Genomic DNA, 15479 nt, shown 5'->3' with positions numbered 1-15479 from the left:
CAACTAAAAATCTGGGATTAGCAGAATCCGGTTAAACTTGCAGCTGTATTTTAAGCAACAAAAGAAACGTGTAAAAAATGTGTTGTTTTACAGCGTGATGTAAAATTAAGATAAATAAATAAATAAAAACCCTCTGAAATTTTGTGATTTCAAGCTATATATAAGAGAAAAGAGTTCCTGCTTTAATTAATAATAATTAAATTTCCGTTTATTATAACTTAACATCATTCCATTGGTCTAGCTGTAGCAAAACAAGTTTGTTCATTTTTTAGATGAACATACAAATTATATCTGATGACATCACTTCATATTGGTACTATTGAATGTTACTGTTTTAGAACCATAAAATAATTCAAAATAAAATATGAACTTTTAGTGCTATTATTAGTAAGTATGTTTCAAGTTCAATTATAAGGCTTGTCTGTTATTTATTTTATGTTCATCATGGTATGAAGAAAAAAAAAAATCATCTGCAGGCGTATGTGGGATTATGTACAGAGTGTTTGAATTTATTCAAGTTTCTTTTGTTGAAACCTGCCATTAATGGTAGCTTGAATATGATCACCTGTTTATAAAGGGCTTATAATACTATAAAATCTATACTTAACATAAAATGTCTTTACCCAATATTGGTTTCATCCTCTTGTGTAATAACTGTATGTATATACATCTATTTTGAAGAGAGTCCAACTCGGTGGTTTGTTTTGTGTGTAAAGTGTTTTTATTAATATGTGTGTACAACCAGCGCCAAGTGCACTGACGTCAGTTTTGGAATGTTTTGAAGAATGTAATCCTAGAAACAGCTGGAGAAAACACATGCACATGTAACTGATGTTTTTGTTTTTTGAAAACCAGGAGCTCACATTCATAAATAAGTGGGTCATTATATTTATTCATTTATCCTTCCTTTCAATTATTCATCTATCCACCAAGTCATCCATCCATCAATTTAAATCCACTTCCACCCAACTATGTATTTACCACTCTCCTTATTGATTCTATATATTACCTAATCTCATTGCCTGTCCATCCATCCATCCATCCAATTTTATTAATCCATCCATCCATCCATCCATCCATCCATCCATCCCACTATCCATCCATCCATCCTATGTGTAATGGCCTTACACTTTCCATTGAACCGGTGAAATTCCCTTTTGATTAAGAGCCATTACAGGGTGTACATTACAGGGTGTGTTACATTACAGGGTGTTACATTACAGGGTGTTACATTACAGGATGTTATATTACAGGATGTACATTACAGGGTGTTACATTACAGGATGTATACTGCAAAACAAAGCCTGATAACAGTAACATGTGGCTTATAATATAAATATTACAACTCCTCACCAATAATGTAAATTTTAAAAGAGGGGGGTTATGCTGCTATATATGCTTAGACACAACGTTGGGTATCTTTAATTATTCTCATTCTAAAACCCTGTCATCCTACTGTAGCTTTAGTAGGATTGTTCATGTTTTAAGCACAGTAGTAACTAGTACATTGATATGAGGTCAAATCTAATTGTGGGAATTTATTGGCCCGAGTCTGGATTTAGTTCAGTCGGTTGAGTGCTTGCCTGAGGTGCTTGCGTCGCAGGATCGAACCACCTCGGTGGATCCATTCAATTTGTTAGGTTTTTTCTCATTTCAAGCAGTGCACCACAACTGGTCAAAGGTTGTGTTATATGCTTTCCTGTCTGTGGGAAAGTGCATATAATTATAAAAGATCCCTTTCTGCATTAGGAAAATGTTGCAGGTTTCCTCTGTTGACTACAAGTCAGAATTATCAAATGTTTGACATCCAACAGTCGATGATTAATTAATCAATGTGCTCTAGTGGTGTACTTCTTCTTATTGGCCAGATGAAACATTTTATGACAACAAATGCTGCTACATTTATTACTGATGACAGGACTGGTCGTATTAACTGCTATTAAAAGTTAAGTGCACTTAAAATTCACCACTATACAAGTAAAGTTAAAGTTTGTTTCATTTGACGACACCACTAGAGGATAAAGATTTATTCATTATTGGCTACTATGTGTCAAACATTTAGTCATTCTGACATGTAGTCTTAGATAGAAAACCCAATACATTTTTTCATTAGTAGTGAGGGATCTTTTATATGCACCATAACACACAGGGAACATTTTGTTTTCAAAGTCTTGATTAGTGATATTTCTAGTCAATTGAAAATTGATTAGCAACTAATTTTTAATGTTTTAAAAGTGTGTAGCAATATCTGAAACGTGCGGTGCGATACTGAACAAAATGTTCCCCGACACATGCCACAGCCTTTGATTATATCTGTCATGGTGCACTGGCTGGAATAATAAATAGCCCAATGGACCTACCAACAGAAATCGATCATAGACTGACCGCGCATCAGGCGAGCACTATACCACAGGGCTACGTCATGTTCCACTATGCAAGTAAAGCTGGTGAAAAAAAACTTCAATGCATTTTGGCTCACAACTGGAGTTATTTTTTTATATTTAATTTTGTTTAAAGTTCATGTTGATGAAATAACATGGGCGTGTCTCTCGGCTGGATATCCGATAACCGAGTTGGCGCTGCATCATTGCCCTGTGTTCAGGAATCTGACAGACTGGGTAAAACCAACAAGACCTTTTAGCCGGAAAGATGCTCGGTTATTGTTTCACAAAATCCATCTCGGCTGTCTTCACAGCTCACGCCTTTCCCTGCAGACATCTGCTGAGGGTTTTCAATTTACAGAGATTTCCATCAATCAGAATATATACCATGAGTATCTTTGACATCAGTTTTACAGACCTCGTCCAGCTGTTTGAATTTATGACCATGTAAACTCTATTTCTAGCTTATTTAGAGGTGCAATCTGAAAGTTGTGCACATTGACCAAAATTATTTATTAGTTTTTCATGTAAAATATAAAAAATCATACCTTGAATTATTAAAAAAAATTTATATTCAAATAATTTAAATCAGTACTAGTTTTATAAATTTATATGTGTATTATTTGAAATATTAATACAGGTGACTGGCAGGTTAACATTTATAAGACTTGAAATATTGGCCTGCGAGTAGCAAAAAGCAGTCCTATTTTTACACTTAGAAGGTGAATAGGAATTCTCCTTAGCAGGGCTTCTAGAAGTTTTATAAAATCCACTAGCCATGGGATCAGTGATTTAAAACATTTACTAGCCACCATTAAAAATTCACTACCCTATTTTACTTTAAGTTAATACAATTTTACTAAATAATAGTAATATTTGACATGTCATGTAAAGAGGGAGATAACACTTAACATTGGGGGGTGGGGTGAGGGAAGGATATTCATATTTACAAAATAGACTTAACTGCAACATATGACCCCCCCCCCCCCCCAAAAAAAAAAAAAAAAAAAAAAAAACATTCACTAGCCGTCGGGCATGGCAATAGTAGTTATTTACTAGCCCAACATTGACTATCACTAACTATGGGAGTGGGGCTACCATAATCTAGAAGCTCTTCCTCAGCCCTCTACATTGCGACTTTTTCATTTGGCGGCTAAAACATTTCATACTATCTATATAAAATTACAAGTAGGCAACATCTGGCTCCTAGATAGAAAAGTTAACACAGAGGACTGCACCTGCCAAAAGCCCCCAAAAATCGTGGGTCATTTTTGAAAAGACAGATATATGTAGAATTATCTCCTCTGGAATCAGTGATAATATTTTAATTCAATAATGCTCTAAAATACATCTCGGAGGTTCTAGTTTTCTTAAGGATTGTCTGTTAATTCTTTTACATTCATTGAGGTATGAACCAAAAAAATTCATCAGATCTGCAAACTGTGTGAATCGGTGAAGCCATTCTCATAAATTTGCAGCTGATTTGTTTGTTCCTACCCAGATGAACATAAAAGAAATGACAGACAATACTTATAATTGAATTTGAATTATACTTGCTAATAATAACAGTAAAACTTCATACTTTATTTTGAATTATTTTTTTGTTCATAAACAATAATGCTCAATAAGGCAACTTATGCACATAAAATGACGTCATCAGATATAACAATCCCTGATGACATAATTTTCACGTTCATCGAAAAATGAACAAACTCCTATTGCTACGTCTGGACCATTGGGATGACGTTATGTTGTAATGGATGTAACAGAAATTTATTATAACACATTATCCCAAACCCTACCCTCACCCTGTGTTGACAATATTTCCTTTGACCAGTCATCTATTCATCAGTTTAAAGATACTTAAATCCATCATGGATCTACTTATTTTAAAAAATAACTGGAGGCCGTATTTTGCTTCCTGTTTCAAGCCCTGATATGACATCACAGTGTGAATTTGAATTGCATAAATGTTGGCTGATGTTTTATTGTGGATACACAATCAATATTTTCTATGTACTTTATATTTTTACCAAGGAGAGGGACGTAGCCGCGTGGTAAAGTGCTCGCTTGATGCACAGTTGGTTTGGGATCGATCCCCATCGGTGGGCCCATGGGATTATTTCTCGTTCCAGCCAGTGCACCATGACTTTATATTTTTACCAAGGAGAGGGACGTAGCCGAGTGGTAAAGTGCTCGCTTGATGCACAGTCGATTTAGGATCGATCCCCATCGGTGGGCCCATGGGATTATTTCTCGTTCCAGCCAGTGCACCACGACTTTATATTTTTACCAAGGAGAGGGACGTAGCCGAGTGGTAAAGTGCTCACTTGATGCACAGTCGGTTTAGGATCGATCCCCATCGGTGGGCCCATGGGATTATTTCTCGTTCCAGCCAGTGCACCACGACTGGTGTGTTCTGGTGGTGGTGTTACACAAAACAAACTTTATATTTTTACCGCTTGGATTCAGAAGGAAACCACTAGGTGGGGTGATTGATGAATGTTAACTTTTAACAAACGGAAAATAATAAAATATTCTTTTAAAAAAGAAGCATCTCTGATGCACATTTTCTGAAAGGGGATGGGCTACCAAAAGCAAAGAGTATTGTTTGTACACTTGTAAAAATTATAATAATTGTCAACAGCCAGTTTGTCTTTTCAGTGTACTTTACAACTTGTATTTAGTGAAATATCTGTGGGTTGGTGCTTATAAAAGATCCCTGGCTACTGTCAACAGCAGTTTGTCTTTTCAGTGTACTTTACAACTTGTATTTAGTGAAATATCTGTGGGTTGGTGCTTATAAAAGATCCCTGGCTACTGTCAACAGCAGTTTGTCTTTTCAGTGTACTTTACAACTTGTATTTAGTGAAATATCTGTGGGTTGGTGCTTATAAAAGATCCCTGGCTACTGTCAACAGCAGTTTGTCTTTTCAGTGTACTTTACAACTTGTATTTAGTGAAATATCTGTGGGTTGGTGCTTATAAAAGATCCCTGGCTACTGTCAACAGCAGTTTGTCTTTTCAGTGTACTTTACAACTTGTATTTAGTGAAATATCTGTGGGTTGGTGCTTATAAAAGATCCCTGGCTACTAATGGAAAAATATAGTGGGTTTTCTCTAAGACTGCTACTGGTACTAGTATGTCAGAATTACCAGATGTTTGACATCTAATAGCCGATGATTAATACATTAGTATGCTCTGGTGGTGGTGTTAAACAAATCAAACTTTTAACAGATGACATATTCTTATTCAAAGTATATACATGTATTTACCTATACCAATATTTTAAAACTTTTAATTTTTTTAAAATTTTTTTAGAACCGGCCGAAGCTGGTTGACCCGATTGACTATGAAACGTTTGTGGTCAAGAACAAAGTGGTGCTCACCAACGACCCCCAGAGGGACATGCTCAACTTTCCCTTCGATGACATCCAAATTCCGGTAAGTAAACGTTCTTACTTTTAAGCTCTGCTTTGACAATAGTCATACAAAAGTGATACTTTGCAAATGTTTTCCACATTGACATCACAATACATTGTGTTGTAAACCTATTTTGACGATGTAATCACCATTAAAAAGCATTACTTAGTCTTATATATGAATACCTATCTAAACCGGACCCTGAACAAATTAGAATCCTGTCAAAACCGGCCAAGTTTCTAGTTCCCAAATTTTCTAAATTCTAAAAAGCAACCCTCTAAACACCGAATCCTGTCTAAATCTGATGGATATTAGGTTCCCGGCGTGATCCGGTTTAGACTGATTTCACTGTATTATGATGTGACTATTGTGTTCTTAGTGTCTATGTTGACAGAAAGATCTAATCCAAAGATTAAATAATATTATTAAACAATCATGATTGTGAAGAATATGACTATAGTAGGTTTGTGATATATAATTATATTGTGGATCTTTACTACCAGCATTAAAACTTCACCATATCCATTTATTATATATCAACCACATGAACTGGAATACTTTGAATAACATATTGCTGCAGTGTAGTTTATTGTGCATGATAATACAATATAATGCAAGCTATATAGTGAAACCGCCGGCCTCCTCAGAGGTGAAAATGGAATGTCAATAATGTTCTGTATTTCACACACAGTAGTCAGGTTCAGGTAGCCAGAGATCAAACAGCTGAGTACCTGTAGCGTAATACGTTGATATGTACCACCAGTCTATATCATGTGTATGCCATGCCATATACCTCTTAGATCAATATTCATCACCTTGCTAACAGGTCGTAACTGAATTGTTGCAACAGATGGGCGAATCATTAAGAATGTATGTATGTCTACCAGCAAATCGGGCCTGTATCGGATGGAGAACTCAGATGCAGTTTACTTTGGCATTCAAACAGGCTGTAACATGGTAGACTGGGAAACAAACCCACACTGGGGGGAGGGGTGGGGTGGAGGGGGCATGTCTCAGGTGTATTAGCACCTGTTGTTTATATACTGAGGGAAAGAAACAGTCATGTAAATAGCAACAGCAGATAGTTACAGCCACATGAACCTTCATCCATAATAGCAATAAGTTTGGGTGGGTTTTTTATTTTATTTTTTATTATTATTATTTTTTTATAAGTTAACCGTGTTACTGGCATTCAGTGCACACTACATTTTTTTATATTGTATGTACATTACTGCGCTAGTAGTAAATTAAATTTGGTCTGCAATGCCAATGCTACCTTAGTTCTGTCCATTACTTGTATTTATAGTGAAGCAGTGTTCATTCATTTTTTCTTTTTAAGTGTATTTCAATGAAAGTTCACCTCATCTATCCATGTGGTCTGTCTAGAAATGGGTTAATCAGTCTTTGCCAGGGAAAGCCAGATAATCACTGGTGCTTCCTTCCACACTCGCCTGGAAAGTTGTAGGAAAGTGACATATTATTCATATATATTCATCACCTTGCAATTTTTTTATGACATTTTATTTCAAACTTCATGTTAATACGTAGAACCATTTCAGGAGAGAGATCTTCAGCTCACTTCAATTTTGGTCAAATCTACTCACTCACTCACTCACTCACTCATATATACTCAGTCAACTTGGCTATACCACTCACCCACCCAATACATACCAACTTACCCACTCAATACATACCCACTTACCCACCCAGTACATACCCACTCATCCACTCAATACATACCCACCCCCACCTAATACATACCCACTCACCCACTCAATATATACCCACTCACCCACTCAATATATACCCACTTATCCACTCAATACATATCCACTCCCACCTAATACATACCCACTTACCCACTCAATATATACCCACTCACCCACTCAATACATACCCACTCATCCACTCAATACATACCCACTCATCCACTCAATACATACCCACTCCCACCTAATACATACCCACTCACCCACTCAATATATACCCACTCACCCACTCAATACATACCCACTCACCCACCCAATACATACCCACTCACCCACCCAATACATACCCACTCACCCACCCAATACATGCCCACTCACCCACCCAATACATACCCACTCACTCACCCAGTACATACCAACTCACCCACCCAATACATACCCACTCACCCAACCACACACACACAATACATACCCACTCACCCACCCAATACATAACCACTCACCCGTCCAAGACATACCCACTCACCCACACAATACATAACCACTCACCCACACAATACATACCCACTCTCCCACCCAATACATACCCACTCACCCACCCAACACATACCCACTCATCCATTCAATACATACCCATACACCCACCCAGTACAAACCCACTCACCCACCCAGTACATACATACCTACTCGCCCACCCAATACATACCTATTCACCCACCCAGTACATACCCACCTACCCACCCACCCGGTACATACATACCCACTCACCCACCCAATACATACCTACTCACCCACCTAGTACATACCCGTGCACCCACTCTATACATACCCATTCACCCACCCAGTACATACCCACTCACCTACCCACCCAGTACATACATACCCACTCACCCACCCAATACATACCTACTCACCCACCCAGTACATACCCATCCACCCACCCACCCAGTACATACCCACTCACTTACCCACTCAGTACATACATACCCACTCACCCACCCAATATATACCTACTCACCCACCCAGTATATACCCATCCACCCACCCAGTACATACCCACCCACCCACCCAGTACATACATACCCACCCACCCAATACATACCTACTCACCCACCCAGTACATACCCACCCACCCACCCAGTACATACCCACCCACCCACCCAGTACATACCCACTCACCTACCCAGTACATACCCATCCACCCACCCAATACATACCCACTCACCCACCCAATACATACCCACTCACCCACCCAGTACATACCCACTCACCCACCCAGTACATACCCACTCACCCACCCAGTACATACCCACTCACCCACCCAATATATACTCACTCACCCACCCAGTACATACCAACTCACCCACCCAATACATACATACCCACCCACCCAATACATACCTACTCACCCACCCAGTACATACCCACCCACCCACCCAGTACATACCCATCCACCCACCCAGTACATACCCACTCACCTACCCAGTACATACCCATCCACCCACCCAATACATACCCACTCACCCACCCAGTACATACCCACTCACCCACCCAGTACATACCCACTCACCCACCCAATATATACTCACTCACCCACCCAGTACATACCAACTCACCCACCCAATACATACCCACTCACCCACCCAGTACATACCCACTCACCCACCCAATACATACCCACTTATCCACCCAGTACATACCCACTTATCCACCCAGTATATACGCACTCACCCACCCCAGAGTTCGACAAATCCGCTAGCTCGACACCAGTGGCTAGTGGTTTTTAAGTTTGGGCTAGTGAGAAATGCAAAACCACTAGTCCGCAGGGCTAGTGGTTTCCACGCCTCTCCTTATCGCTCGATTGTGTTTTTTTTTTCTTTTTTTCTCATCTGAAATTTTGTTTAATAAATTTGATTGTGACGTTTCGAATAATATCAACAACGCAATCAGTATATAATAATAATCCACTTGAACTAGGTCTGCAAACTGAAGTAACGTACTATCTCTACATCACCACAGTCACAGCATGCATTGTTTACTTTTCCCTTTCAAGTTTCTGGCACAGGAAATAAGTCTAATGACATGCGTGTTTTGATTGGTTGGACACGTCACATGGTAGTTAATCTCGCACATATGTTTTAGGCTAAGAACTTGGAAATCACCAATCGTGACGACAGGTTAATCTCAGGCGACATAAATAGTACGGCCCTAAATGTATACACTGAACCATCTATTACCGTGTGTCACACTTACCCACTCACCTAACAAATACATACCCACTCACGCACCCAATACTTAACCACTCACCTAACAAATACATACCCACTCACCCACCCAACAGATACCCACTCACCTACCAAATACATACCCATTCACCCACCAAATACATACCCATTCACCCACCAAATACATACCCATTCACCCACCAAATACATACCGATTATCCTAACAGTGAATCTGCCCACTCATCCATTAATACACATCCACTCACCTAACAATGAATCATTCAGCATTTAGCCACTCATCCACCAACCCACCTACCCACTCACTCACTCACTCACTCACTCACTCACTCACTCACTCACTGATTAATTCTGCTTGCAGCAACCTACGCCCACGAAGACGCTACACACTGCATGTTCAACGGTTCCAAAGAATGCCGCCAGCGAGTCAAGCAGTCTGATGGTGCGCCAGTGTATCAAGACGTACACCGGGCGCTGTCACATGATCAACTTCAAGTACCACGCATATGCAGGCAGTTATCAGCAGTTGCCGAGGTAAGCACCGGATAGCAGTGGGCTACACAGTTGGCTTATTACACAGTTGGCCTATTACACAGTTGGCTTATCGGCAGTGAAAACATGAACACTTCTGTCACTTCCTGGTTTTGTGTGTACCATGCGTGTCAAGTGCCATGCAGTCCAAAAAGGCCAGCTTGTTATTGAAGTTGCTGTAAACTGATTGATTCATGTTTTCAGTTGTATAATTTTTTTAGTTTAAAAAAAAATAAAATTCCTGGTTAAATTTTAACATAATGTTTTTAGTTTAAAAAAAAAAAAAATCCTGTTTAAATTTTAACATTTAATCACTCCTCCTCTCCCCCCCCCCCCCCCCCAAAACCGAAAAAGGGAAAAAGGAAACCCCTCACAAACAAGAACACAAAACACATGGGAAACAGACCAGCCAACCTAAAGCTATATTTGCCACCATTATTTTTCCAACCGCTTTTCATGCATTATGACATTTTAAACAGCAGTTCTTTTACTAGCATCTTGTCTTTTAAAAAAACAAATTAAAAAAACAAAAAAAACAAAAAAACAATTATATATATATATATATCCAGTAATTTCCAAGATTTTACTCTCAGACTCTGGCAAAACCCAGGGAAGAGTACTGAATAACATTTCAAACGTGAAACCTTATCTTCGTGACATCAAAGTGGTTAATGTATTTATATGTATCACAATATGACTTCTTTGGTTTTTTCTTTTCAGTGCTAAAAAATTGGCTTCTTTGCCTGAACATGTGTTCGAGATTGATGCAGAAGATGAAGAAAAAGATGATGTGAGTTCTGGGTTTTTTCTTTCAATTTTTAACTAATACTATTTAACACAATACTATCTCATTAAAAAAAAAAAAATCAGTTAATTTTAAATACATTTAGAATATCAGTATAATACAGAAATGTATAAGGGTGTTAGTATTAGATAACTCATCGGTTATCAAATATAATTCAATGACACATAACTGAACAATCGGTTATTTAGGTAAAAAACAATTGACCCATCTTCCAGTCACCTAAAATTTTGAAATAATGTCCCCTATTTTTTCAGTTAAAAAACATACACTAGCAATGATACACTAGCAATTTTACCATGGTAACGACAACAAGTGCCATGATTGCTGTTGTGTCCTGAAAATTAGACGTTGTTGACGGCAAGAAAAATGGTGTAGTGCTCCATCTGGTTTTCTACAGTGCCCCACCTATAAATAACATGTATATAGACAATAACTTATGAGTTACGAGGAATACGGATTATCTGTAAAGCTTGTGACTGACAACATTAATTTCACGAGGGACAGATAATCCATAATTCCGAGTATCGAGTGGGTTATTGTATTTATTACCCATAGTGTAAATAGTTTCGAAACTTAAACTTTAAACTTCTTACATGACACAAACTATATAATAGGCCTATACAAGACGTGAAAGTCTGAGGAAACTGATGACATCACGAATGAAAAGCAATGACGTCAAAAGCTGTCTTTAGGTACACAAATCAAATGTAATCAAGAGAGGTCACATTCGTAATGAACTTATGTTTCTAGTGGGAAGTGAATGAACTACAAAGAAATTAGTTTAGAGCATGTTTAATTGTTAACAAGAACAAATTGCTTAAACGATTTCAACAAAAACTGAACACTGGTGGAGCTAAATGTTTTGTAAAATCTCATCAACGAGAGGCGACTGTCGAGGAAACCGATGACGTCATCCAACTAACGTCATGACGTCAGCGGGGAAAGATAGCTTCTATCTTTCCCGAGAGATGTAAGCTAGATCCTAAGGCACAAGGGTTAAACCAGTTTTGTCTGAGAAAACTTGATAGGAAGTAAGTTGCCTTCATGCCCCTCTTTTGAAGGAAAAGTCTGCCTTGATGCCCCTCCAACTTGCCTTAGGGCCCTAATTTCTGTTATTAAAGGGACACACCATAATTTTTAAACACTAAGGCATATTTTTTACTATTAGAGCCATTTTTGATAACTGAAATCATACTGTACTTAGATTTTATTGTTTAGATTATCCATTTCCACACATTCGAAGTGTTTTTGGTCATCCTGGTGTTTTTGATATCACAAAATGCATTTCTCATATTTTTATAAATGCACATGCGTCTGAGAAGTAACAGTTATGGAGTCAAGTTTTAGTCTATTTTTAGAGGGTATTTCACCATTTCAAAGTCACAGACTCATGTTCCACTCAATTGTAACTTTATCCAAATGTGTTACAGGTTTAACTAGATTAACTAAACTTTAGTGTTAATTTCCACAGGTTGAAACTAGGGTCTGTTCCTTTAAACTGAATGCAACACTTGCCATGCCCCCAAAATTCAAATTCAAACTCTGTGTTAAGTGGCGTTAACCTCTCCCAGAGCATACGATTTGTACTCTTCTAACAGCCCCTAAGGTGCAATACTTCTGGTATTACATCCAGTGATGCTGGTATTACATCAAGTGATGCTGGTATTCTTTGTAAGTAATCTGTTTGTGTTTGTTTTTGTTCAGGATACACTTGGTCGCAGTCAGACCTCCACAACAGAAAAGAAAGGCTGGTTGTTTAAGGGGCCAGACAGTGGAAAAGACAATCCAATTTTCACAAAGGTAAATTTAGTATTAGTTTCTATTTATACGGGAGTATAAATTTATCCATATACTTCTCTTTGTTTGACTCTCAATAGCTGTGTCAGGATTTAGCTTCAAGCTGGTTGAGTGCTTGCTTGAGGTGCTTGCATCGCAGGATCAAACCAGCTCGGTGGATCCATTCAATTGATTGATTTTTCTCTCGTTCCAACCAGTGCAACACAAGTAGACAAAGGCCATGGTATGTGCCATGCTGTCTGTGGGATGGTGCATATAAAAGATCTGTTGCTACTAATGAAAAAATGCAGCGGGTTTCCTCTCTAAGACTATATCTCAAAATTATGAAATGTTTGACATCCAATAGCCAATGATTTATATAAATCAATGTGCTCCAGTAGTGTCGTTAAACAAAACAAACTTTAACTTTTAAACTATTTATACGGGAGTATCAATTTATTCATATACTTATCTTTGTTTGACTTTCAATAGTTGAAATATTTATACGGGAGTATCAATTTATTCATATACTTATCGCTGTTTGACTTTCAATAGTTGAAATATTTATACGGGAGTATCAATTTATTCATATACCGTATTTGACCGGAAATAAGCCCAGGGGGCCAAGACAACTCATTGTGAGCTTAGCATGGGGTGGGCTTATTCCCAGACAAGGGGCCAGTTTTGTTGAAAATTTTTTTAATAATAATTAAAATAAATAACAATACTTAAATGAACTAGGAAGAAAACAAAAAACGTTCTGTAGCTCATCTATTAATTAGTGTTCCATTTGTTATTAATAAATAATAATTGTTTATTAATTAAATTGTTTGTTTTTTTACTAGTATCTAATTATCAGAAACACACCTTCTATGTTACAATTACTTACCAGTGCTGTTTATTTACATCCAAAATTTAATGCTGAGAAGACTTAAAACAACAGCAATTAACAACAAACTCAATAACGTATACACACGTTTCTGACACAGGCAGCCAGCTTACACTACAAAGAATTATCAATCTAAGGTCATTTTTCTTAGCCAATCAGAATAAGGTATTTGCTTAATTAGCATTAACTGCGGACCCAGTGTGGTGGTAAAAATAGACATTGGTTTTTAGTTCATACTTGGATACTTCAGAGAAATACTGCAGGCATGAAATTGAAAACAATGTTACACACTGTTATTGTTAGACTGCTAAATCTCACTGGTGGTAAAATATTGTGTTACATTTGTGTTTAATTATCTGCAGGAGGTATGACCTTTTAAATGAACTTTGAGCAAACTTGCAATTTCATGTTATTTATAAGGTGACGAAGTTGGGGGTGGGCTTATTTACGAATGAGGGCCTAATTTCTTAAATGCTATCAAAACGGAGGGGGTCTTATTCAAAGACATGGGCTTATTTCCGGTCAAATACGGTACTTATCTCTGTTTGACTTTCAATAGTTGAAATATTTATACGGGAGTATCAATTTATTCATATACTTATCTCTGTTTGACTTTCAATAGTTGAAATATTTATACGGGAGTATCAATTTATTCATATACTTATCTCTGTTTGACTTTCAATAGTTTAACTATTTATACGGGAGTATCAATTTATTCATATACTTATCTCTGTTTGACTATTTATACGGGAGTATCAATTTATTCATATACTTATCTTTGTTTGACTTTCAATAGTTGAAATATTTATACGGGAGTATCAATTTATTCATATACTTATCTCTGTTTGACTTTCAATAGTTGAAATATTTATACGGGAGTATCAATTTATTCATATACTTATCTCTGTTTGACTTTCAATAGTTAAACTATTTATACGGGAGTATCAATTTATTCATATACTTATCTTTGTTTGACTTTCAATAGTTGAAATATTTTTTGTGCTGGGGTGTTGTTAAATATTCATTCATCATTTATTCGATAAGAGAGTACTTCACTTGTACCAATAATCAAGATTTATGTATGTCGTCTTGTTTTGTTTAACTTTTAGTCTACTAGGTACATTTATACACTTTACCAATTTGATAAATCCATACAATAGTTTTTGTATGTGAAATGGTATTATTTTCGTGTTTTTTTTTTTATCGTGATAATCTGTTAGAGAAGTTAATCTGGTCTGAAGTTATTAAAATAAATTTACTATGTCTGCATCAGTTGAAATAATATAGCTAGACCTGTCTCTAATGTCACACGGTTGTGACTTGCAATACCTACATGTTTTTATTTTGTGTGTTTTATTTGACAGCAATTCAAAAGACGGTACTTCGTTCTCAAACAGCAGACCGACTTTACGTTCATCCTGGCCTTCTACAAAGATGAAAAGAGGTACGAGCTGAAGGGAGAGATCTACTTGGATCTAGCTGTGGAAGTGGTCAGGGTATGTTAATAACACTTTTTTCTGAATTATTAGTCTCCTACCGCTACAACTGGAGGGGACTATAGGTTTGGGGGTGGGACATAGCCCAGTGGTAAAGCACTCCCCTGATGCACGGTCGGTCTGGGATCGATCCCCATCTGTGGGCCCATTGGGAGATTTTTCATTCCAGCCAGTGCACCATGACTGGTATATCAAAGGCCGTGATATGTGCTATCCTGTCTGTGG

At 37.5% G+C, this 15479-nt stretch overlaps 1 protein-coding gene across 1 annotated transcript in view; it reads left to right on the top strand.

Annotated features, from left to right (window-relative positions):
- The window catches only part of LOC121368580 (dedicator of cytokinesis protein 9-like), a 134076-nt gene that overhangs the window by 10725 nt on the left and 107872 nt on the right, over nt 1-15479 (top strand). The window contains 5 exon segments of the mRNA XM_041493322.1: nt 5704-5826; nt 10119-10291; nt 11009-11078; nt 12798-12893; nt 15123-15254. Coding sequence (XP_041349256.1) covers nt 5704-5826; nt 10119-10291; nt 11009-11078; nt 12798-12893; nt 15123-15254 — 594 coding nt within the window.

This window comes from Gigantopelta aegis, chromosome 1 (genome assembly GCF_016097555.1).
Source record: "Gigantopelta aegis isolate Gae_Host chromosome 1, Gae_host_genome, whole genome shotgun sequence".
NCBI classification, from domain to species: Eukaryota; Metazoa; Mollusca; class Gastropoda; order Neomphalida; family Peltospiridae; genus Gigantopelta; species Gigantopelta aegis.
Note: the sequence above shows the minus strand (reverse complement) of the source record. Positions and strands in the feature narration are given on the sequence as shown.